The sequence below is a fragment of the Bos indicus x Bos taurus genome, chromosome 24 (assembly GCF_003369695.1).
Source record: "Bos indicus x Bos taurus breed Angus x Brahman F1 hybrid chromosome 24, Bos_hybrid_MaternalHap_v2.0, whole genome shotgun sequence".
In the NCBI taxonomy this organism is placed as follows: Eukaryota; Metazoa; Chordata; class Mammalia; order Artiodactyla; family Bovidae; genus Bos; species Bos indicus x Bos taurus.
The window spans coordinates 57,829,775-57,852,169 of NC_040099.1; the positions used below are offsets into that span (position 1 = coordinate 57,829,775).

The window sequence follows — 22,395 nt, forward strand, 5'->3', positions numbered from 1 at the left end:
ACTAGCACACTGTTTTGGTTACCTTAGCTTTGGTGTCCATATTGATAGATGGTTGGTTAGCCCGTTTCAGTAAAGCAAGTTCGTTTTCAGTCATTGCAAAAAAAAGACCAATAACGCACGTCTCAGGCACTCAGCTCCCACTCGAGGCAGCGATGAGAGATTTACTGCCAGGGCTAAAACCCACCCTCGGAGCCAAAGGACCCCCTTTCCCCGCCTCCACTGCTGCCATCCAAATTCTTGTCCCAGCACCACGCCTCAAAATAAAACTCAGCTGTAGATGGCACACCTGTTTTGGATTTAGTTACAATAAATCAGGATCTGTATTTATTTCAGTGGCCGGACAGGTGAAGCCCAAGCTGCATTTATAGTAAGCCAACTAGAAAGCAGAAGAAAATCCAGATCATGAAGCTCTTTCCTCTTAGGGTGAAGGGGTTACAGTTGACAAGGCCTGAACTTCCTGTGTTTCAAACGCCTGTGATTCTTTACAGAAATGCCTCAAGTTGTAGCGGTCACACGAGGTCTCAGTCTAATTGACCCATGGCTTAAAACCTTTTGCTCATGAGAGTCACCTGCTGCTGCTGCTGCTAAGTCGCTTCAGTCATGTCCGACTCTGTGCGACCCCATAGACAGCAGCCCAACAGGCTCCGCCGTCCCTGGGAGACCTAGAGAGCTTATTAAAGGTGTGGATACCAAAACTCTGGGGTAAAATTCAGAGCTCTTTAAACATGTACCTTAGCACTCCCCTGGCAGTCCAGTGGTTAAGACTTGGCCTTCCAATGAAAGGTATGTGGGTTTGATCCCTGGTTGGGGAGCTAAGATCCTACGTGCCTCATAGCCAAAACTCCAAAACATAAAACACAAGCAATATTATAACAAATTCAATAAAGACTCTAAAAATGGTCAACATCAAAAAAAATCTTAAAAAAAAAATTCACCTTAGCAGCACAGATCACCTAGGCCCTCACACGGATGCAGTGCCCTGAGGACTCAGAGCCCCCACTGTGGGGTGCAGGAGGTGTCTCTGTGTTACAACACATGTTCTGTAATGAGGTAGCCTGATGCATTCATGGGTGTGCATTGGTTCTTGGGAAATTTTGCCTAGGCTAAGGGCACAGCAACCCACTCCAGTCTTTTTGCCTAGAGAATCCCATGAACAGAGGAGCCTGGCGGGCTACTTAAAAAGAGTCAGACATGACTGAAATGACTTAGCAGGCCCAGCAAAAACCCCAGAATAGCTGAAGTAAATCACAGCCAACATGAGCGGGAAAGGGAATAGCCTATAACTCAGCTTTTGCCTTGGCAGCAGGCACCCTTTCTGGTTGTATTTTAATAAAATTAAAAGTGTGGCCTAGGGGAACAGAAGAGGGGATGGAGAAGTTGGGGTTGGGAGCTGCAAACTGCTTCATACAGAATGGATAAACAAGGTCATACTGTATAGCACAGGGAACTATATTCAGTATCTTGAGATAAACCATAATGGAAAAGAATATAATAAAGAATCTATCTATTTATCTATATACATAACTGAATCATTTTGCTGTAGAGCAGAAATTAACACAACATTGCAAATCAACTCTGCGTGCGTGCTAAGTTGCCTCAGTCACGTCCAACTCTACGTGACCCCATGGACTGTAGCCCACCAGGCCCCTCTGTCCATGGGATTCTCCAGGCAAGAGTACTGGAGTGGGTTGCCATGCCCTCCTCCAGGGGATCTTGCTGACCTAGGAGGTCGAACTTGCAACTTTTATGTCTCCTGTATTGAGAGGCGGGTTCTTTACCACTAACACCACCTTATACTCTAATTTAAAAAATAAATAAAATTTGAAAAAAAAAAAAAGAAATCTGCCCAGCGTTCCTGCCTCCTAAGAGGCGCGCTCCAGGCCTGGACATCTGGAGGCAGGTGGCACTTCCCAGGCCCAACCTCACAGACAGCCCCACAGAGACCCACTGCTGGCTTCCCGTCTCAGCCTCCATCTGCTCACATTAAGGGCTGCCAGCACGTCCACCCAGTGACCTCATAAACATGTAATCTCTGCCGTGGCTGCCATTGGCCAACCTGGGCCGCCTCCCTGGATAGTCCACATGAACTTCTTGGGTCCGCTTTTTGCTTTTGTCTCTAGTTTTCAAACGGCCTATTTCTGAAGTAAAATGCAGGGAGTACTATTTTCCCCAGAAGGCCTGATATTTCATGTGATTTTCTAGAATGTGAAGTGTTGCAGGAATGCATTTACTATTTAGTTCGGTTCAGTTTAGTCCTCGGTCGTGTCCGACTCTTTGCAACCCCATGGACTGTAGCACGCGAGGCTTTCCTGTCTACCAACTCCTGGAGCTTGCTCAAACTCATGTCCATTGAGTCAGTGATCCCATCCAAACATCTCATCCTCTGTCACCCTCTTCTCCTCCTGCCTTCAATCTTTCCCAGCATCAGGGTCTTTCCCAATGAGTCAGTTCTTCACATCAAGTAGCCAAAGTATTGGAGTTTCAGCTTCAACATCAGTCCTTCCAATGAACACCCAGGACTGATCTCCTTCAGAATGGACTGGTTGGATCTCCTTGCAGTCCAAGGGACTCTCAAGAGTCTTCTTCAACACCATAGTTCAAAAGCATCAATTCTTTGGCGCTCAGCTTTCTTTATAGTCCAACTCTCACATCCATACATGACCACTGGAAAAACCATAGCCTTGAGTAGATGGACCTCAGTTGGCAAAGTAATGTCTCTGCTTTTTAATATGCTGTCTAGGTTGGTCATAACTTTTCTCCCAAGCAGCAAGCGTCTTCTAATTTCATGACTGAAGTCATCATCTGCAGTGATTTTGGAGTCCAAGAAAATAAAATCTTTCACTGTTTCCATTGTTTCCCCATCTATTTGCCATGAAATGATGGGACTGGATGCTGTGATCTTTGTTTCCTGAATGTTGAGCGTTAAGCCAACTTTTTCACTCTCCTCTTTCACTTTCATCAAGAGACTCTTTATTTCTTCTTTACTTTCTGCCGTAAGTGTGGTGCCATCTGCATATCTGAGGTTACTGATATTTCTCCCAGCAATCTTGATTCCAGCTTGTGCTTCATTCAGCCCAGCATTTTGCATGATGTACTCTGCATATAAGTTAAATAAGCAGAGTGACAATATACAGCCTTGACGTACTCCTTTCCCTATTTGAAACCAGTCTGCTGTTCCATGTCCAGTTCCAACTATCATTTCTTGATCTGCATACAGATTTCTCAGGAGGCAGGTCAGGTGGTCTGGTATTCCCATCTCTTTCAGAATTTTCCACAATTTGTTGTGATCCACGCAGTCAGAGGTTTTGGCATAGTCAATAAAGCTGAAGTAGATGTTTTTTTGGACTTGCTTTTTTGATGATCCAACAGATGTTGGCAATTTGATCTCTGGTTCCTCTGCCTTTTCTAAATCCAGCATGAACATCTGGAAATTCACAGTTCGCATACTGTTGAAGCCTGACTTGGAGAATTTTGAGCATTACTTTACTAGCGTGTGAGATGAGTGCAATTGTGCGGTAGTTTGAGCATTCTTTGGCATTGCCTTTCTTTGGGATTGGAATGAAAACTGACCTTTTCCAGTCCTGTGGCCCCTGCTGAGTTTTCCAAATTTGCTGGCATATTGAGCGCAGCACTTTCACAGCATCAATTTGAAATAGCTCAACTGGAATTTCATCACCTCCACTAGCTTTGTTCATAGTAATGCTTCCTAAGGCCCACTTAGGGACTTTTTTTTTTTTTATAGTATATAGGACCTTTTTTTTTTTTTAACTTTTATGCTGTATATTATACAGTCCGTGGAATTCTCCAGGCCGGAATACTGGAGTGGGTAGCCTTTCCCTTCTCCATGGGATCTTCCCAACCCAGGGATTGAACGCAGGTCTCCTGCACTGCAGGCGGATCCTTTACCATCTGAGTCACCAGGGAAGCCCAAAGCACATCTCAAAGCCAAACGTGCAAAACCTCCCAAAAAGGTCACGGTCACTGTTTGGTGGTCTGCTGCCCATCTGATCCCCTAGAGCTTTCTGAGTCCTGGCTAAACCCTTACATCTGAGAAGTATGCTCAGCAAATCAATGAGATGCATTGAAAACAGCAATGCCTGCAGCCGGCATGATCGACAGAAAGGGCCCAGTTCTTCACAACAATGCCCAACTGCACGTCACACAACTAACGCTCCAAAAGTTGAACAAATCGGGCTATGAAGTTTTGTCTCATCCACCACATTCCCCTGACCTGTCACCAACCGCCACTTCTTCCACCATGCTGACAACCCTTTGCAGGCAAAATGCGTCTACAACCAGCAGGAGGCAGAAAACGCTTTCCGACGTTTGTCGAATCCCGAAGCATGGATTTTTACACTACTGGAAAAACAAACTTATTTCTCGTTGGCAAAAGTGTGTTGATTGTAATGGTTCCTATTTTGATTAATAAAGATGTGTTTGAACCTAGCTATAATGATTTAAAATTCATGGTCTGAAATTACACTTACTTTTGTCCAACGTAATACACCAGAGAACACCCACTGCCCCAATTTGAAAAGTAGTACTGACTGACCTGGGGCTTTGTTCCTTGGCTAAGATGGAGGGAAATCAGGGCAAGGGGCTCCAGAATCCCTGGGGGGGATGGGGGGGTGGGGGGGCATGCCTTCATGAGGGGTGCAAACTCTCATGAAAGGTAGCCCCATTCTGCCAGTCTGGGGCCTGGAGCCCACCCGCATGACACTGGCATTCCACTCCCCAAGGGCCTTCAACCACCAAAATTGGGATCTCTGAGGGTGGGACTTAGGCACCTGATATTTACAGCTAAGATTCCCGACCTCAGAGGTATAGAGAATCACTTGGGAGCTTTCAAAACCCTCAGTGCCCAAGCCACACTGCAGACAAATCACATCGGAATCTTGGGGTGGTGGGGAGCCGGGGATGGTACTCAGGCCTCAGATGGTTTAAGGTCCACAGGCTTGAGACGCATTGCCTTAGGGTCTTTTCTAACCTGGGAAAGATCTCTCCTTGCAGACCAAGACTTTTGGATCTTTAGTGTGCTTACGAATTCCCAAGAATTGGGTTAAAATTGCAGATTCTGATTCAGCAAGACTGGGGCAGGGCTTGAGACTCTATATTCTGACAAACAGGTCTGCAGACCACACAGTGAGTAGCAAGGCTGTAGGTACTTAGGAGCGTCCGTGGATTACTTAACAAAGACTTGAGTCCAAGACCTGCAGTGAGGATGATCTTGTAGGCCTGGGATGGTACGTCCGTGGATTACTTAACAAAGACTTGAGTCCAAGACCTGCAGTGAGGCATGATCTTGTAGGCCTGGGATGGTAATGGTTTTTGGCAGAAGTGGCAGAGTGGGCTTTGTGATCAAAAACGAAACAAACGTTTGTGTGACTCCCTGAGTCAACCATGGCGTGGTGCTGACAAGAGGCGTGGCAGCCATGTGCTGAGAGATGAGTGATTATAAGCTTCTGTCCTTCCCATCATCAGCAGAGGGCTGGCTTACCCACCTCCCTGAGTCAGAGTTAGCAGTTGTTGTTTGGCGGGGGCGGGGGCGTTGGTGGGGGTGGGCACATATTTTATTATGTAACTAAATGCAAATCTCAGATTGTTCTGTCCCAGATATGAAAACTACATGGCAGGCAAGTTTAGATGATCCACTTATATTTTCTCTATGCTTTAAAAAAACTCACTGGAGACCTACTACCTGCCCTGTCACTGGGTGGCCATGCACGTGGCAAGCTGCCATATGGTTGGTGTGTAAATTACACAGCCTGCCTAACTACTGGACTGAACTTAGATGAAGGTGAGGTTTCTTATCACATTTATTACATGAGCCCACACAAGTGATTCCCAGGTGGCGCTAGTGGTAAAGAACCTGCCTGTGGATGCAGGAGATGTAAGAGGCTAGGGTTCAATCCCTGGGTTGGGAAGATCCCCTGGAGGAGGGCATGGCAACCCACTCCAGTATTCTTGCCTGGGGAATCCCATGGACAGAGGAGCCTGGCGAGCTAAAATCCATAGGGTTGCAAAAGAGTTGGACACGACTTAAGTGACTTAGCGTGCATGCACACAAGTGACGCATTTCTGTAGATCCTAATACACATACACACTCACACACACACACAAGTATAAGTAAAAAGGGAAAATCTGAACAAGATCAGCAGATGGTATCAATGCATCACGGTTGTGAAAATTATACCAGAGTTTTGCCAAATGTTAGCCTCAGGGGAAGCTGGCCACAGTGTATAGTGGCCTCTCTGTCTTATTTCTTACATCTATGCATGGACAATTATTAAAAATTTCAATTAAGAAAAAGCAAAAAACATCTTGTAGCCAGCCCTTAACGTTTTTAATATGGGGAGATAAGTAACAAAACAAAAAAATGATAATACTTATTAAATGTTAACTGCATAACAGGTACTGTGCTGAGCATTCTACATGCATGGCTCTATCTTTTCTTCTTAATATTTACTTACTTATTTATTTGGCTGTGCCAGGTCTTAGTTGCAGCATGTGGGATCTCGTTCCCCAACGAGGGATAGAACCAGTCTCCTGCACTGTGAGCATGGCATCCAGGCCACTAGACCCCCAGGTGAAGGTAAAGTCGCTCAGTCGTGTCCGACTCTTTACGACCCCATGGACTGTAGCCTATCAGGCTCTTCCATCCACGGGATTTTCCAGGCAAGAATACTGGACTGGGTTGCCATTTCCTTCTCCTGGAGATCTTCCCGATCCAGGGATTGAACCTGGGTCTCCCGCATTGTAGACAAACACTTTACCATCTGAGCCACCAGGGAAGTCTCTATATGAAAGTTTTAATTTGCACAGCACTCTGTGAGGTGGTGGTTGTTATTATTACTGTTGTTACTATTGCTATCATTTCGTTTCAAATGAGGAAACTTGGGCTGGGAGAGCTTAACTAGTTTTTCCCAGGTCACACAGTCAGGAACCAAACATGGCTCCAGAGCCCACTACATTATACGAAGAATGCAGACAAGAATGTTGTTTCTCTGGAAGAAGAAATCACAGTTAAAGATGAGGAATGTGCTTCAGGGAAGTGCAATTTGAAGGAGCCTGCACCTTGGCCTTGAAGGACCAGGTGAACTGAGCTGGCAACAAGCCAATCGAGGGCACTCCAGACCTGAAGGTGGAAGAAAGCACTGCCTGTATGAGAAACTGCCTCCTCTTCCAGATGAGGAAACCAGTGTGCGCGTCTGCTTCGCCTCTCAGGTAGACAGAGGCATAATCGTGGAAGGCCCCGAATGCTTGGGGATATGGTGAGGTCTTCCCGGATCCAGTTAGCAGTGAGTGAGAGCTGATAAGACACCACTAAGGCCAAGGCTGTATCTGAATCACTGGCATTCGCAAGGCAAGCCAAGTGCAAGGTGTGGCCAGCTTGGCATAAACCAATCAATTCCCAATCATGGGGCTTCCCGATGGCTCAGCGGGTAAAGAATCCTGCAATGCAGGAGACACAGGAGATGTGGATTTGATCCCTGGGTCGGGAAGATCCCCTGGAGTAGGAAAATGGCAGCCCACTCCAGTATCCTTGCCTGAAGAATCCCATGGATAAGGAGGCTGGCGGGCTACAACACAAAAGGTCACAGAGTTGGACACAACTGAACGACTACGCACAGCATGAATCTATCCCCAGGGCCAGAAGAGCAGCAGACAGCAATTTCCTAGTGGAAGGTTGGTATGTGAAGGGAATCAAGGAATGTACTTAGGAAGATGAAGACCACAAATTGTTGAGATCAGTGATTCTTAGAATCATACTTGACAATACCTGGAATTCACGGCAAAAGCAATTCTAAAAAGAAAGTTTACAGCAATACCTCAGGAAACAAAAGTCTCAAATAAACAACCTAAACTTAAACCTAAAGCCACTAGAGGAAGAAGACCAAAAAAGCCCTAAAGTTAATAGAAGGAAAGAAATCATAAAGATCAGAGCCGTATCATGTATCAGAGCATGTATCATAAAGATACATGAAACAGAGGCGAAGACAGCAACAGCAAAGATCAGAAATTAAAAGCTGGTTCTTTGAGAAGAATAAACAAAAGTGATAAGCCTCTAACCAGACTCATTAATAAAAAAAGATAGAGGACTCAATCTAGCAACCTAGTACCATGTGGCTACTTACTCATTCAGTTATTGAGCACATATTATATGACTAGTATGATCCCAAGGACTTGGGACATATTACTGAACGAAACGGTGACCAGCCTGCCTACCATCATGGAGCTCACCTTCTAAGCTTAGTGCTATATCCTGGTCAGGAAGATTCTTAATTATCAGAACCTAAGAATGCATTTCCATACTGTGTACTTGAGATCCCATCTCTTTAAAGAAATGCAAATCTCTCTGGGGTGAGGCTGGGCAACTCTGCAGAAGAACAGACACAGCACTTCTGATTTAAAAGCAAGGATGATCTTACCCCAGTATGGCTACAGGGAAACTTAAGATGGGCAGACTGGCAGGCCTCGCCTCTGAGTTGGATCAAGAAAGCAAGATCAGAACCAAGGTGAAGGATTGGCAGTGCCATCCTTGAAGACGATTCAAGTTAGCCTGGGGTACCCTCTCCGTTTTCCACTCCCAAACTGGGATTAATTTAGGAATCTTCCATAAATGTAGACACTGGGGGCTTTCCAATCTTAGCCTGGGCAAGTACTACTCCAAGACAGATCAGAACAAGATGGCCTTGCTTTGCAAGAGTGGGAAAGGAAGACAGGAAATAAGGACCCCTGGACATGGTTTAGTTTACACGTCAGCCTTGTGCTGTAACACAGAATTAGAGACATGGAATTTTTCTCAGAAGCTAAAAGCAACACACAGATGAAGAGAACATCCTAAAAGATAAGATGCTGGTTACTGTTTCTACTGCTGGGCACCTTAAAGGTAAGTGAATCAGGCAAGAGTCAAGAATGGGCAAATTTGCTAATATTACCCCCAACCAAGAATTTTTAGCCATTTCAAATTTTAAGTTCTCATGAGCCTCAGATGTCTGAGAATAAATATTCTAAATGTCTTTTGACTTAGTTATGGGAGGATTCACCCCCATAACTTGGGCTTTTTTTTTAAGCAACATTATAAAAAGTTTGATTTGGTTTTCAATGACCCTCTAATGCTTTTGTATCACGTTTGCAATATTTAGCCATTTGATATACATCTGGCTATGTTGTGCACATATGTAAGAAGCACAGACATCCACAATTAGGGAGTAACTTTTTGCATGGGTAAAAGAAATCTGTGCTCACTATACCACTATCCCTGTGGCATAATTTTCCTGCTTTAGTCAAAATTTTTCTACAGCACAAAACTGTTTTTGAATATACAGCTTCTACTCATGTTGACACTTGAGTGAGAGACTGGCTCTGCTACAGAGAACAACAAAGTGAGAAATGGTCCCTCCACCTGCAGAGTGCAAGCTATCTAAAAAGTCATATTCATCGTTCTGAGATCATTGCCTTGGTCATGCCTGAAAACACAGATGGGACCTTGAGTTGAGAGCGTGCAAGGTGGGTGTGCATTCATGAATGTGTGAGTGTGTAAGCAAGAGTGCCCTAAGAAGTTCAATAGAGACGACAGGGTCCCAGAGACGGCCTGTTTTATTTCGCTGCATTGCCAGGAAACAAGAGAGCTTGCTGGTCCCCAGAGTTCTCCATCTCAGAATCAAGCTTAGAGCACAAGCTGAGGATGAGAGAGGGGGCTCCCTCCTTCGATGCCTCTCAGCTCTGGGCAGCTGAGGGAGCTAGGAATTGCCTTGCACAGCAGTGGGTCTGAAACTAGCCTTGTCAATAGCCCCTTCCCCTCCTCTGACTTCTGGGAGGCCACTGGGCAACACCTCCCCCTTCACACAGCGCTTAATAACTGAAATAATTTGCCCAGTGAAATGCTCGGTGTGGATGCCAAACAGCTGTGAAAAGGCACCCAGCTGAGCAAGGCAGAGTAGTTTATGAGCAGAAAAGGACATGCTGTGTCTACTGACATGGAGAAATGAACGCTGCAGCTTAATTTTGTATTACTCTTTGGCCAAAACCCCTCCTTAAATGTATCTCGGGCCTGAGTCTGTGGTCACTGCTGTGTTAAACAACCACATAGGGTAAAGCTGGCACTCCTGCAAAAGAGTGGAGTAAATGTGGCCCTCACATGGCTAATTTGGCCAGTGGAACAGAAGAATCTGCTCAGGGAAGAAAAACTACCTTACATATGGAGATTTTTTCAGATTGGCTATTTTATGAGTGGGCCTTTAGAAATCATCAGTGCATTAAATTTTTACTTTTTCCCAAAGTGAACTCAATAACTGAATGCACTTGGGAATATTTAGTTTTCTTTGGAGTATTATCTAGTCTTCTATAAAAACAATACTAGGTTCCTACTACAGAGTTGGGAGAAGGGAAAGCAGAGGCCGAGTAAAAATAATGATAAATAACTTTTCGTGGGTATTTACAGAAATCAAATCTTGGCCATAATATAGCATCAGTTCAAAGCCGACTTAAAACCCTGTACACTTAAAAATATAATAAATTCATATATCACATAACATCCTTAGTATATTAATTTTTCCATCTCTTTCAAATATACCCCCAAATCAGTAACAGGGTAAAACTTTTTTTTTTTAATTCCTGCAGTGTTTTCTTTGCCTCTTTTACACTATGTGGTCTAAGAAAAATAAAACAGAGATTCATTCAAAAATCTACTTAGATTTTTGAGCACAGCAAAGTCTACTTTCTCTACTTTCTCCAGCATCATTAAGCAAATTCTGCAAATCTTTTAGACACACCAAAATCTCTCATTCATTCTATGAATTCTGATAAAAGCCAGCACTTACCAAGTTTCAAAAGTGTCCTGGAAAATTACCAAAAAGAATGTTTTGGTTTCTTTTAAAGACTACACCCAAAACATTTGCTTGAAAACTTTCTGAATAGTGACATTGCCTGATAAAACCCATGCAGTAGACAAAATATCAGATTTCTTTTTCCAGCTGTCCAGAATCCCATTAGTGCCTCTCACTTCTATCTGTCTTTTGCTATAATTAGGATGGCTTAGGGTTTATCTGGGCCTTTTTTCAAAACCAGATTTCCTTCCCAGCAGCAGCCCCTGTCATTCACAAGTCCCCTGGTGGTACCGAGAGAATTATTTTGATGTACACTGTGGCACAGCAATTGTGAATGTGGAGGGAAAGGAAATACACACACACACACACACACAAATACATCTGAGCTGATAAACTGTGAAAGAGGAGTCCTACCTGAGGATGATCACTCCAGCCTGAAACCTTGCACGTTTCAAATACGTCGGTAACCCGTACCCCTTCTCTCTGGAAGTGCAAGGTCTCCTCCTTGGAGAGCAAGCCGGGTGGAGCCTGCAGGGTTTTCGCTTCTGGCTCTGCTTGGGTTGGAACCTCAGGGCCTCCTGCAGGCAACTGGGGCTTCAGATCAGTCCCCTCTGCTCTGGCATGGGAGCTGACTCTTTTGTCACTCGGGGTTAGTGGGTGCTTAACAGGTCCCTTGGGACAGAGGCGATCCAGGGAGGCTTCCACCGTCCTTTCTTCCAGGCTGGAATTCAGCCTCTTGGCTTTTCCCTTAATTCCCGGTCGCCACGTCCTGGCAGGTTTCTCAGAGCCCCGCTGGCTCCATCCGTCTTTTCCCCCTACTATTCTCTCGGCCCTGGTCTCCAGACACCGGCTCATCCCTGGCTGTCCTGACTCACCAGACAAGTGCTTCCCCTCTGTCCCTGCCACCGCTTTATCCATGTTTAGCAGCTTGTCACCAGAGAATTCCTTTCCGGCCTGGTGGCTGTCTCTGGTTTCTCCTTGAATTCCTGGATAACCGTCTTCAGCAGCCTCCAAGGCAGCGGGTGGTTTATACCTGCCCGGGTCTGTCACCGAAGCCGGTCCATCCTGCTGAAGTCCCAGGGGCAGGGGCATCCCCTCTTGCAAGGATGAGGCTCTGTGCGTGGAGGCCCGGCTGCTCCTTCCCCCCACTTCTTGGGGTGGTGAGTGATGACCACAGAGGCCAGCGGTGGCATCCATGGGGCCCGTGTCATCCGACACCGGGGGCCTGCAACCCAATTCACTGAAGAAACGCGCACACCCACCCAGGCTACACTCACTGAATTCCATCTCTTCGTCATCGCTTTCTAATAAAAAAACACGCTCCATCCCCTGCAGGTTCCTTTGCCAGATCGCATTAGAGTAATCTGTCATAACGTCGGAACATTCCAGATACTCCAGGTCATCATCTGAAAACTCCTCGGCGCAGGTTAGGGTTATCTCTGGGCAAAGTTCATAGTCACTGTCAGAGTCTGTGCTGGAAGCCGGGGGGCTGACGGGCCTGGTACCTGGAGGAGCGGACGAGTCTGCCCGTGTCAGGGCCAGGCCGAAGCTGATGTACTTCTGGACTCTGGCATTTTGGTGACTAGAGTTCAAGGCTTCCTCGTTAGGGCCCTCAGGGTCTAAGGCACCATCTGTTAACCTTGGTACTTCGGAATGCACGGCCCTGTGGCCACACACATCTTGTTTATCAGGAGCATCACTTGAACTAGGAAAACGCAACCCGTCCGCAACGCCCTCTGTGTTAGCAGCACCACCAGCCTCTTCCGTTTGCCTCGTGTCTTTAACCGCCAAGGGGTTGTCAGAGCCAGACGCGCCAGGGTCACGGTCGGCCGATACCTGGAGTGAATGAGCACCGCTGGATTTGGAGGAGGGGGCGTCAGCTGATGTAGGAGGCCCCGAGGCGATACCTTCTCCTTCCTTATAAGGATGCTCTTTCTCATCAGTGTGGTTTGGGCTCTCCTGCTCATATGTCTCCGTGTCGTGTTTCCAACCTGTGTGCCCGTCATCTTTTGGGTTGGGAGAGAGTGGTTGGTCCTCTGGTGGGCACTGCACTTCAATGGAAGCAGAGCAGCAGATCATCCCAAAACAGTTCCGAGCAGAGACTTGATAAACAGCAGTGTCATTTTGGGTACAGCTAGGATGAAGAGAGGAGACACGTAAGTTTGCATGCCGACATGCCTTGCATCCTGGCACACACACACAATGACCGTGGTTTTCCTGCACACTCAAGATCTGGGGTCCCCCTGGGAAGGGGTTTGTGGTCAGAGGCAACGGGCTGAGATGCTCAGCATTTTCCCTTAAGACTTTCACAGTCTTACCCCAAATCGAAAATGCTGAGAATAACTCAGATGAATGGGGAAACAGTTTCTAGTTTCTTCTTCTCTCTTTTATTTTAAGTCATGTTATGTTATAGAAACTTGAAGCAGCATTACTTTCTGAAGGAATGCATAGTACACAAAAAACTAAAGCACTCTGAATCTTATAGTGGGCTACTGTAAGCAGTAATTCTTTTAAAGACTGTGCTAAGAAAACATGGTTCTTGCCAGGAGGCTGTAAAGCTAACACCATACTAGAACTATGTGCATGAAGAGCAGTGCCCTTTCCTCTTTAATTTAACATGACTATAAAGTCTAAACCACAGCCACGAACCCCTCTGGCTGAAAACCAATGTCCACATGCCATCCTGACCAGTACCCGCCCAGTGTTTGGCTCTGGCTCAGCAGGGAAGAAACCGAATCCTGGATCACGCCAAGCCTGCTCTCCCTGCTCCAGAAAGGATGGTGCTGGGGGCCCCTCCCTTTCTTGACTGGAGCCACATGGCGCCTGGAGCCTGACTTGCTTTGCTGACCTTTCCCCTTAGAACACTTCTCCAGGCTCTGCAGTCTCGATAAACACGTGTTGTACCTGCTCCACTTTTTTAATATTAAGTTTTATTTGTTTGTTAATACTTAGCAGTGCCAGGTCTTAGATAAGGCACATAGGATCTTTGATCTTTGCTGCAACATGAGGGATCTTTACTTGCAGCATGTGGGATGGCGGGCTGCAGTCCATAGGGTCGCAGAGAGTCGGACACGACTAAGTGACTCGGCACGCACACCTGCACGCGTGCACACATGGGATCTAGTTTCCCCACCGGGGATCGAACCTGGGCCCCTGCACTGGGAGCACCGAGTCTTAGCCACTGGAACACCAGGGACGTCCCTATTTCTGCTTTTGAATTTGCACTTTTATTTATCTCATTTGACCTCATCGTAACACTGCTGGTGTTTTATGTACTATCCATCTTCAGAAAGCAGGAGCTGAGGGTCTAGCTCAGGCTCAGAGGTGATGGTCAGATTGTTAGTGACTCACACGTGTAAGAGATGCACAAATGTCTCCCCCAGGAGGGTCAGTGTTAGATGTTTACAGCCATGGGACACAGTCTTCCTTATCCTCTCTCTTCCTTACTGGAGGGCCCTCTTTGTCTCCTGACCTCACATGTGCTCATAAGCCTTCAACTGTTGGGTACCCACTCACAAAGGCCTCATCTTCAGAAAGCACAAACTAATTTCAACTGCATTAATGCTTTGTTTTTTTGGCAACTTGATTCTCAAGTAGAAGACACTCGAGGTGCCCGAGGTTGGCCAGGCCTGACCCATAGCCAATCTCTGGATTTGTCATGGCCAGTAGCACGGGGAGAATGAGATTTAGGGCAACTTTCTGGGGGAATCAGTAGCTGCTCCTGTCTATTTCACAAGATTATTCTGAGGTTCAAATCACAAAATCAGGGTGAAAGGACTTTGTGAAGCAGAAACTTTATGCCATATGTACTCTATAAGAAAGCGAAAGTGATAAAATGATAATTACATGATGTGATAAGAGTGTTAGCTGACATTGCTATGGCAGTCATATTATAATATAAAGGTGTCAGAGCAATACATTGTACACCTTCAACTTACATGGTGTTCAGTGTCAAATAGAACTCCATTTAAAAAGGGGAGGGGAGACTTCCCTGGTGGTCAAGTGGCTAAGACTTTGTGGTCTCAATATAGGGGGCCTGGGTTCAATCCCTGGTCAGGGTCATACGCTGCAACAAAGATCAAAGATTCCACGTGCTGCAACTAAGATCTGGCACAAATAAATAACTTTTTTAAAAAAAGGATGGGGCAGCACTAAGACCAGGTTTTCTCTGGTTCTTAAGAAGTCTGCAGAAACTATCAGGATGACTTGTAAAATCTTACATCAGATTCAAATTCTTGAATCAGAATCTGTGGCTAGGGACTTCCCTGGGGAACAACGGCTAAAACTGTACACTCCCCCATGCAGGGGGTGAGGGTTTGATCCCTTCCTGGGGAACTAGCTTCCACATGCCAAGTAAAGCTCCTGCACACCACAGTGGAAGCCCAGCACAGTAAATAAATAAACAAATATTGAAAAAGAAGAATCTGTGGGTAGAGGGCCTAAGAATTTACTTTTCAAGTTCCCAAACATATTCTGCTACGAATTGTCCTTGGCCTACCCTCAAAGACATCCTCATCCTCATTATTAGTTAGGCTGAGGTCTCTTCAATTGAAGCTGAGAGGAGCATTTCACATGGCCCACGTCATTCCCTTCATGCATCTTTCTGATGCGTTCTTGGAGATTTGGCCTCAGTTGAGAGCTTAAATGGGGCTTCCCCAGTGGTTCAGTGGTAAAGAATCCACCTGCAATGCAGGAGATCCAAGAGACTCAGGTTCAATCCCTGAGTCGGGAAGATCCCCTGGAGGAGGGCATGGCAACCCACTCTAGGTATTCTTGCCTGGAGAATCCCACGGAGAGGAGCCTGGCGGGCCTCAGTCCATAAGGTCGAAAAGAGTCAGGATTGAAGCTACTGAGCATGCACACAAGAGAGCGTAAACAGAGTATAAAACAGCCCCCAGGGGCTTCTGGGAAATCCCAAGTAATTCTGATTTCCTCTTCTATCCAGGCCATGATCCATCTGCTGAACGAACCAGCTACCCTGAAGGTACTATGATTCACGTAGGAAGAAGAGAAAGGAAGAGGAAAAAATGAGCCTGAGAGGCACAAAGGACAGGTAAGAAAGGAATAAAGGAGAGAACAGAGGCGATTCACAAAACTCAAGAAGGGAAAACACAACAAATGTTAGAAAAATATGGCGAAAATCAATGGATTCTGTGCATTTAATTTCTGAATGATGAAATTAACAGATATGGGAATGTTATGATTTAGTAATGTCAGATTTTATGGAACATGTGTTTTAGCTGATATAAGATTTTACAAGTCATCCTGAGTACATTAAAGAGGAAGAGGAACTGGATTAAGTACAATTAACTTCTCACTGTCTAATGAGTGCCTTTGAGAGAGTTATGGTTTGCGGTTGGCATGTCCTAGATAATTATTTCTCAGCATCCTAACGAGGAGGTGGAGAAAATCCGGCAAGAAACCCAGCCTTGTTGAATGCCTCCTCTATTAAACAGTATGCTGGCTGCTCCCTGTCCGCAAAACTAAGGCTCAAAGGAGTCATTTCCCCCAAAGTGACAAAGTTGGTAAGTGGCGGAGCTTAGAGAGGAAACCAGAGTCTCTGACTCTTATGCCTGGCTCTGTGTGTCCTGTTAGAAAGTGCACATACAGAGGAGGGAAATGACAGGGTGCAGAGAAAGATCACATCTGCAAGTAAAGGGTTTCTTTTCTGAGTTTGCATCTTCATGGGTAAACTGACGACAAGAGTGTGAACCAATATAACGGTAAGAGCTGACGGGGAGTCAAGGAGGGACTTCCCCAGTAGGTCCAGTGGTTAAAACTCCAAGCTTCCAACGCAGGGGGCTCAGGTTCAATCCCTGGTTGGGGAATTAAGATCCCACATGCTGCTCAGTGTGGCCAAATGAATAAATAAAATTTTCCAAATTAAAAAAAAGAGATGGGGGAGATATCATGTCCAGCCCTGAAATGACTAAAAATCTCCCGGAGAGGTGTTGTAAGCTTCTCAGAGGCGCTTACAGTCAGTTCTGTGCCAAGTTGCATGGTGCATTCCAGAAGGGCAAAGGGAATTCAAAGCAGGGACCTCGGTGGTAGCCGTTGAAATGGCATGAACACAAGGTTGGGGTTTAGAATCTTGGTGAAGTGCTGGCAGAGTGGCCTGCCTGTGGGCCCCACGGTGATTTGACAGGAATTCAAAACCATTCGGGAAGAAATTCCCTGAACAATTAATTGCGCTCTCCTTGCATACCTGCATACCTCTCCTTTCGGCTGAAGAAGACAGCAGCCTTCCTCCACCTTGCTGTGAAAATCTTGCCTGAATACTCTTAGGTTCTTTCTAAATGAATCACTTCCATATTAGAGAAAAAGGGATGCATGAGACCTTAAGTAAATGGGGCTTCTTCTGAGCTTGAACTATTTGGTTTAAACCAAAGGTTCTCAAACATTTTGGCAGCAGGACCCTTTAAACGCTCAAAAATAATCGAGGATTCAACAGACGTTTGTTTATAGGGGTAATATCCACCAATGTTGACCATATTAAAGTTATGGAAAAATTGAAAACATTTGTTTATTCCTTCAAAAAGAACAAAAATTGCCTTATTACAAGTTTGCATAAATGACATATTTTTATGAAAAATACCAGGACAGCACCAGAGAGGAAAAAAACATTTTTTTTTTTTTTTTCAAAACAGAGTAACATTGTGCATGCTAAGTTGCTTCAGTCGTGTCCAGCTCTTGAACACTGGAAGAGTGGTATTGCTTTACATTTTTTTCATGTAGCTTGTGGCTTAATAGAAGACGGCTGGATTTTTTGTATCTGCATCTGTTTTCAATGGGATGCACTACAGTGTTTGGGTTGAAGTATATGAAGAAAATCTGGCCTCACACAGATACGTTGTTGGAAAAGGAACCAGCATTTTAATGGTCTTTTTAATCTGGTTTCAGATAACCTCTTTGATACCACACAAAGATTAGTTGCAATGTGGAATCCAAAACATGATCAATTAATTTTTCATACATGTGACACAGAATCTGTTGGTCTGCACTGCATTTTACATGGATCTTTAACCCATGTGTGATTTTGTATCATATATTGGTCATTTGGAAAAACTTGGTTCATGAGATCTTCCTAATATTAATATGGTTCAATATACAATATTTTTAAGAATTACATTCATTAATATTACTCTTACCCTTGTCAGAACAGCCTTGAAGTATTGGGAAACTATCAAGCTTATAAAGAGATACAAGTTTTCCAAACTTCTAAATTAAGGAAATAATATGATATTCACTTATAACAATGTGAGTCAATTCTGTGCTAAACGGCATGAAGTAGAAGATGAAAAGCATCAGCAAAAACTGTGACATAAAGGACCCCTAAAAGTTTCCTCCTTTACAACGAGAAGGCAGCATTTGTCTGAATCAACTTTTTCAGAGCTCTCAACACCAGTCAAGGGCAAAGTAGGTAGCATTTGTTCAAGAAAAATGGCTGACTCCCAGCAAGAAGAGTGAGTTTTTTGCAATTTAATTCACCCTAGCCCTCTCCCCTATCCCCAGTTGCATGGTAGTCTCAAGAACCAAGAGCCCACAGTCAGTGAAAATCTGCAACCCAGTAACCACTAAAGGAGAAAGAACAGGGTGGGAAGCCCCTGTTCCTGAAGCCCCCTTCCCAGGGAATCAGTATTATGACCCGTCTGGTGCTGACCTGGACGACCTCACCCACAAGACTGTCTTTATGTGACAGAGCTCAGTCAATATGAACAATATTTTTCCTGAGAGCATTTTTGTCCAAAAATTTCAGAGCCAATAGTTTCACATCACGGCTGCCTGCAGCAGGGGATAACAACTACGGCAAACAATAGGCAAACGGATATGTTGGATTGGGAAGGAGGTTGGTTACCATTGATGCTGGCGCTGCGGGTTGGGGGGGGCAGGAGGCTGGGGGTAGCGCGAATTCTAGAAGTTCCTTGGGATGGTTTTGTGTCCTGTGAACAAGTGTCATAAATGTGAGTAAGAACTAAGAACCCAGGAGAAGGATCCACAGGACTAGTGATGTTATAAAATAAGACCATGAAGACAAGGAGTTGGGGAACAGAATGTATCAAGTCCAATAAAAGACATGGAGTCATTTTTTTCTTTAGCCGTTGGTGCAATAGACCAATCCAAACGGATGCACTTTTAAATCCCTCCACTTCTGTCACCATGATTCTCATCATCCCCGAAGGGTGTCGTGCTTTCAAATGCATTATTTCATACATTTATCTTTTCATGATTGTTGTTATTATTGTTGTTTAGTCGCTAAGTCATACCCAACTCTTTTGCGATCCCATGGATTGTAACCCACCAGGCTCCTCTGTCCATGGGATTTTCCAGGCAAGAATACTGGAGTGGATTGCCATTTTCCTCTCCAGGGGATCTCTCCCACCCAGGGATCGAACCCGGGTCTCTTAGGTCTCCTGCATTGCCGGCAGATTCTTCACCACTCAGCCACCTGGGAAGCCCTTATTCATGACCACAGTGGCACAAATAAGATAAGTTGCATCTGTGTGGAATGCGAAGCAGATGAGCCCGCTCCTGTTGCTGCTCCTTTCCTTCTGTCTCCTGGATGTCATTTGCCCGCTCCCCCAAAATGCTCTCACCATCATTAAAAATGCTGAAACTCAAACTGTGAGATGTGGCCAGGTGCCCTGAAGGCAGAGCTGGTAGGAGAAGAAGCTGAAACTGTTGGCTAGAGGTAAGATTTGGAACCCTCTCTGAATTTCAGATATGATTCTATTACTCATTCCATGTTCCAGTGGAAGAAAACAAGATCTGGGAACGAGCTGTCTCCCCGGCCCCTCCCTGAGCCTGCCTGTGCAACAGTGGGGGGAGGCTGGGCTCAGTGCATACTTACATGATGACATCCTTGTCCTTCCCGCAGTCAGAGCACAGGGTGAAGGTCATAATATTTTCTGACACTAAGTGTCTGTATTTTATGACTTGCCTAACTGCTATTGTCCATTTTATAAACTGACTTACTCAGAATAACTAAAGGAGTAAGTAAGGCTTGCGTTTCCTTTCCATGCCCCAAAGCTACGTTCATTACAGAGATGGAAGAATTCTAACACTACAAACACATGGAATTTCTTGATATTTTCTGCAAGAAGCTAGATGTATTTTAAAATTGACAAAGAGATTCCTTGTACATGCACCGATTTATCTAGTTACTTACCAACAGATGTGCTGAACCAGACATCTGGAGAGATGAAGGGGGCTTTGGTTTGTGCTGCTCCAGGGACCGTCTGCCCCTGTCCCCTCTTGTGCTCACTATTACAGAGCTGGCCCCTGGAACCTGCATTTCCCCCTCTCCCAGGGCCACTGGCTCTCTGCTGCTCTTGACCCAAAGAAGGCAGGGGACGGGGCTTCCCAGGTGGCACAGTGCTAAAGAATCCACCTGCCAATGCAGGAGGCACAGGAGACACGGGGGCTGGAAAGATCCTCTGGAATAGGACATGGCAGCCCACCCCAGTATTCTTGCCTGGAAAACCCCACGGACAGAGGAGCCTGACGGGCTACAGTCCACGGGGTTGCAAAGAGTCGGACACAACTGAGCATGTACACACACATACAACACATACGTATACGCACACACACACGCACGCGCGTACACGCACACACGCAGGCAGAAGGTGGGGCTGACCCAGGCCAGTTAGGAGCAGGAGGAGTTACTGACCAGGAGGTGGAGTCCACATCATGAATGACTTTGCATCCCAGACTGAGGGGTTTGGACCTCAAGCTCCAGTTCTTCGGGAAGCAGATGAGAGTGCTCATTTCGGGAGGAGTGGAAATTGTTCTGTGAGAGGCTCACCATGTTGCACAGGGTACCAGGGTGAGGCTGAGAGGCCCCGCTCTCCTGAGGCCTCCAGCTAAGCAGGAACATCCCATCCTCCCCTAAGTCCTGTTCGACCTACAAGCACATACACCCGGCACATGGCATGGCACTTGAAAAAGGAGACGGAACATGGATGGCATGAGACCTGCTTCCTTCCCTGGGGGAGCTAGCAGTTTGGCCAAGAGATAACTCTCAGGTATTAAACAGGGAGCAGGACATGATTTGCAAACTTCAGAGTCATCGAATTCTTAAAGGCACCGTGGAGGCAGGGAGTGCTTGTGCCAGACAGGAGGGGAGAGGTCAGGGTGGCTTGGATCTCGGGCAACAGAGCCAGGAGCGGGTAACCTGAGCCCAGTGGGGAGGATTAGACTTGGCTGGACAGGGAGGAGGGGCGGGCACTCCAGGCAGATGTATAGAAGCGAGACCCAGCGGGTCACAGGTGAGGGTCAGCGAAGAGATGAGCCGTGTGGGGAGGAGGCCCTGAAGGGTGGGTGTCGGGGGCTGGAAGGCACGGAACTCTGCTCAGGAGCGAACTGCCAGGCAAGTCTGCTGTCCCTCTCCATTCAGGTGCAATTCTGAGCAGATGGGAGAGGCAGGCTGCAAAGTGAGTACAGCGTGTTGTGCGTAGGGGCAGACTTGGCGGCCAGCCCGCCTGGGTTCACACGCCGTCCGTCCACCGTGTGATGGTGGACAATCACTGTATCTGCACCGGGGCTGACATGAGGTTACGGAGCTAATTCCTGGAAAGGGCTTAAAGCAGGGCTCGGGACACACAAAGCTCTAAATCGGTGGTTCTCAGCCCTGCCCTGGAATCTCCTGCAGTGCTTTATAAAAACTGCCAGTGCCAGAGGAGTCTTAGGGCAGGGAGACCATTCTGCAGGATGCGATATTGGTGGGCAGGTGTCATCAGGCATTTTCCCAAACCCATGGGATGTACAACATCGAGAGAGAGAGAGTGAGCTCTGATGCAAACTGCAGACTTGGGCTGGTAACGGTGTGTCCGAGAGTCTCACCAATTGTGACAAACGCCCTCCTCTTGGGAGGGGATGCAGAATGTGGAGAGTCTGCACTGGAGGCGGGGGGCGGTATGGAAACTGCTTTCGGCTCCATTTTGCTGTGAACCTAACAGTGCTCTAAAAAATAAAACCTGTTTGAAAGAGCGGAAAATATTACCAGTGACAGGGCCCCACCAAAACAAAACAAAACAAAAAACCAGTTAAGCAGCATCTCAGTGATGGGCTGTGCTGCTGGCATTTTTCAGCCTCCTAGGTTACTGAGGCTCAGCAGGCACTGAGCTAACAGAACATCAGCTTGGGGACCTGGTGAAGCAGGTGGGGGAATCGCTCAGTGGACGGCAGAGGAGGGTTAGGGCTAGGCCCGGGCATGTCAGGGGGTGGCTTCCTGGCTCTCATTTGGCACAAAAGTGCTGAGCATGTGGCAGCTTTTTGAACCTCTAGGATCAAATGCAGACCAACCAGATATTCTGTGAACAAGACATGAGCACACTGGTTTCAGAAAGGACACCATCTCATGGCTTTACTCCCAACAGGCTTAGTGAACAGACAACAGACCCCTCTTCTCAAAAGAAAATTCAAGGGTAGCTGGAAACCATCACCACCGGCCTCACCGACAGGCCACCAAGCTGGCACAGTGTCCCAGAACGTCTCTGGAAATCTCAAAGGACATGGTGACAACAGCAAGACTCCTAGATTAAATTGCAAATCCATCTATGAAAGACAT

The 22,395-nt window shown here is 46.2% G+C and overlaps 1 protein-coding gene and 1 long non-coding RNA gene across 3 annotated transcripts in view; one reads left to right on the forward strand and one right to left on the reverse strand.

Annotated features, from left to right (window-relative positions):
- Positions 1 to 22,395, reverse strand: part of ALPK2 (alpha kinase 2) — a 117,829-nt gene that overhangs the window by 73,082 nt on the left and 22,352 nt on the right. The window contains exon 3 of the mRNA XM_027525943.1: positions 11,244 to 12,963. Within this exon, the coding sequence (XP_027381744.1) occupies positions 11,244 to 12,963 (1,720 nt within the window). The remainder of the gene's footprint in view (positions 1 to 11,243; positions 12,964 to 22,395) is intronic.
- LOC113882799 overlaps positions 12,755 to 22,395 on the forward strand; it is a 48,760-nt gene continuing 39,119 nt past the window's right edge. For both annotated transcript variants that reach the window (XR_003508446.1, XR_003508447.1), the window contains exons 1-2: positions 12,755 to 12,985; positions 15,775 to 15,882. This is a non-coding gene — a long non-coding RNA (uncharacterized LOC113882799). The remainder of the gene's footprint in view (positions 12,986 to 15,774; positions 15,883 to 22,395) is intronic.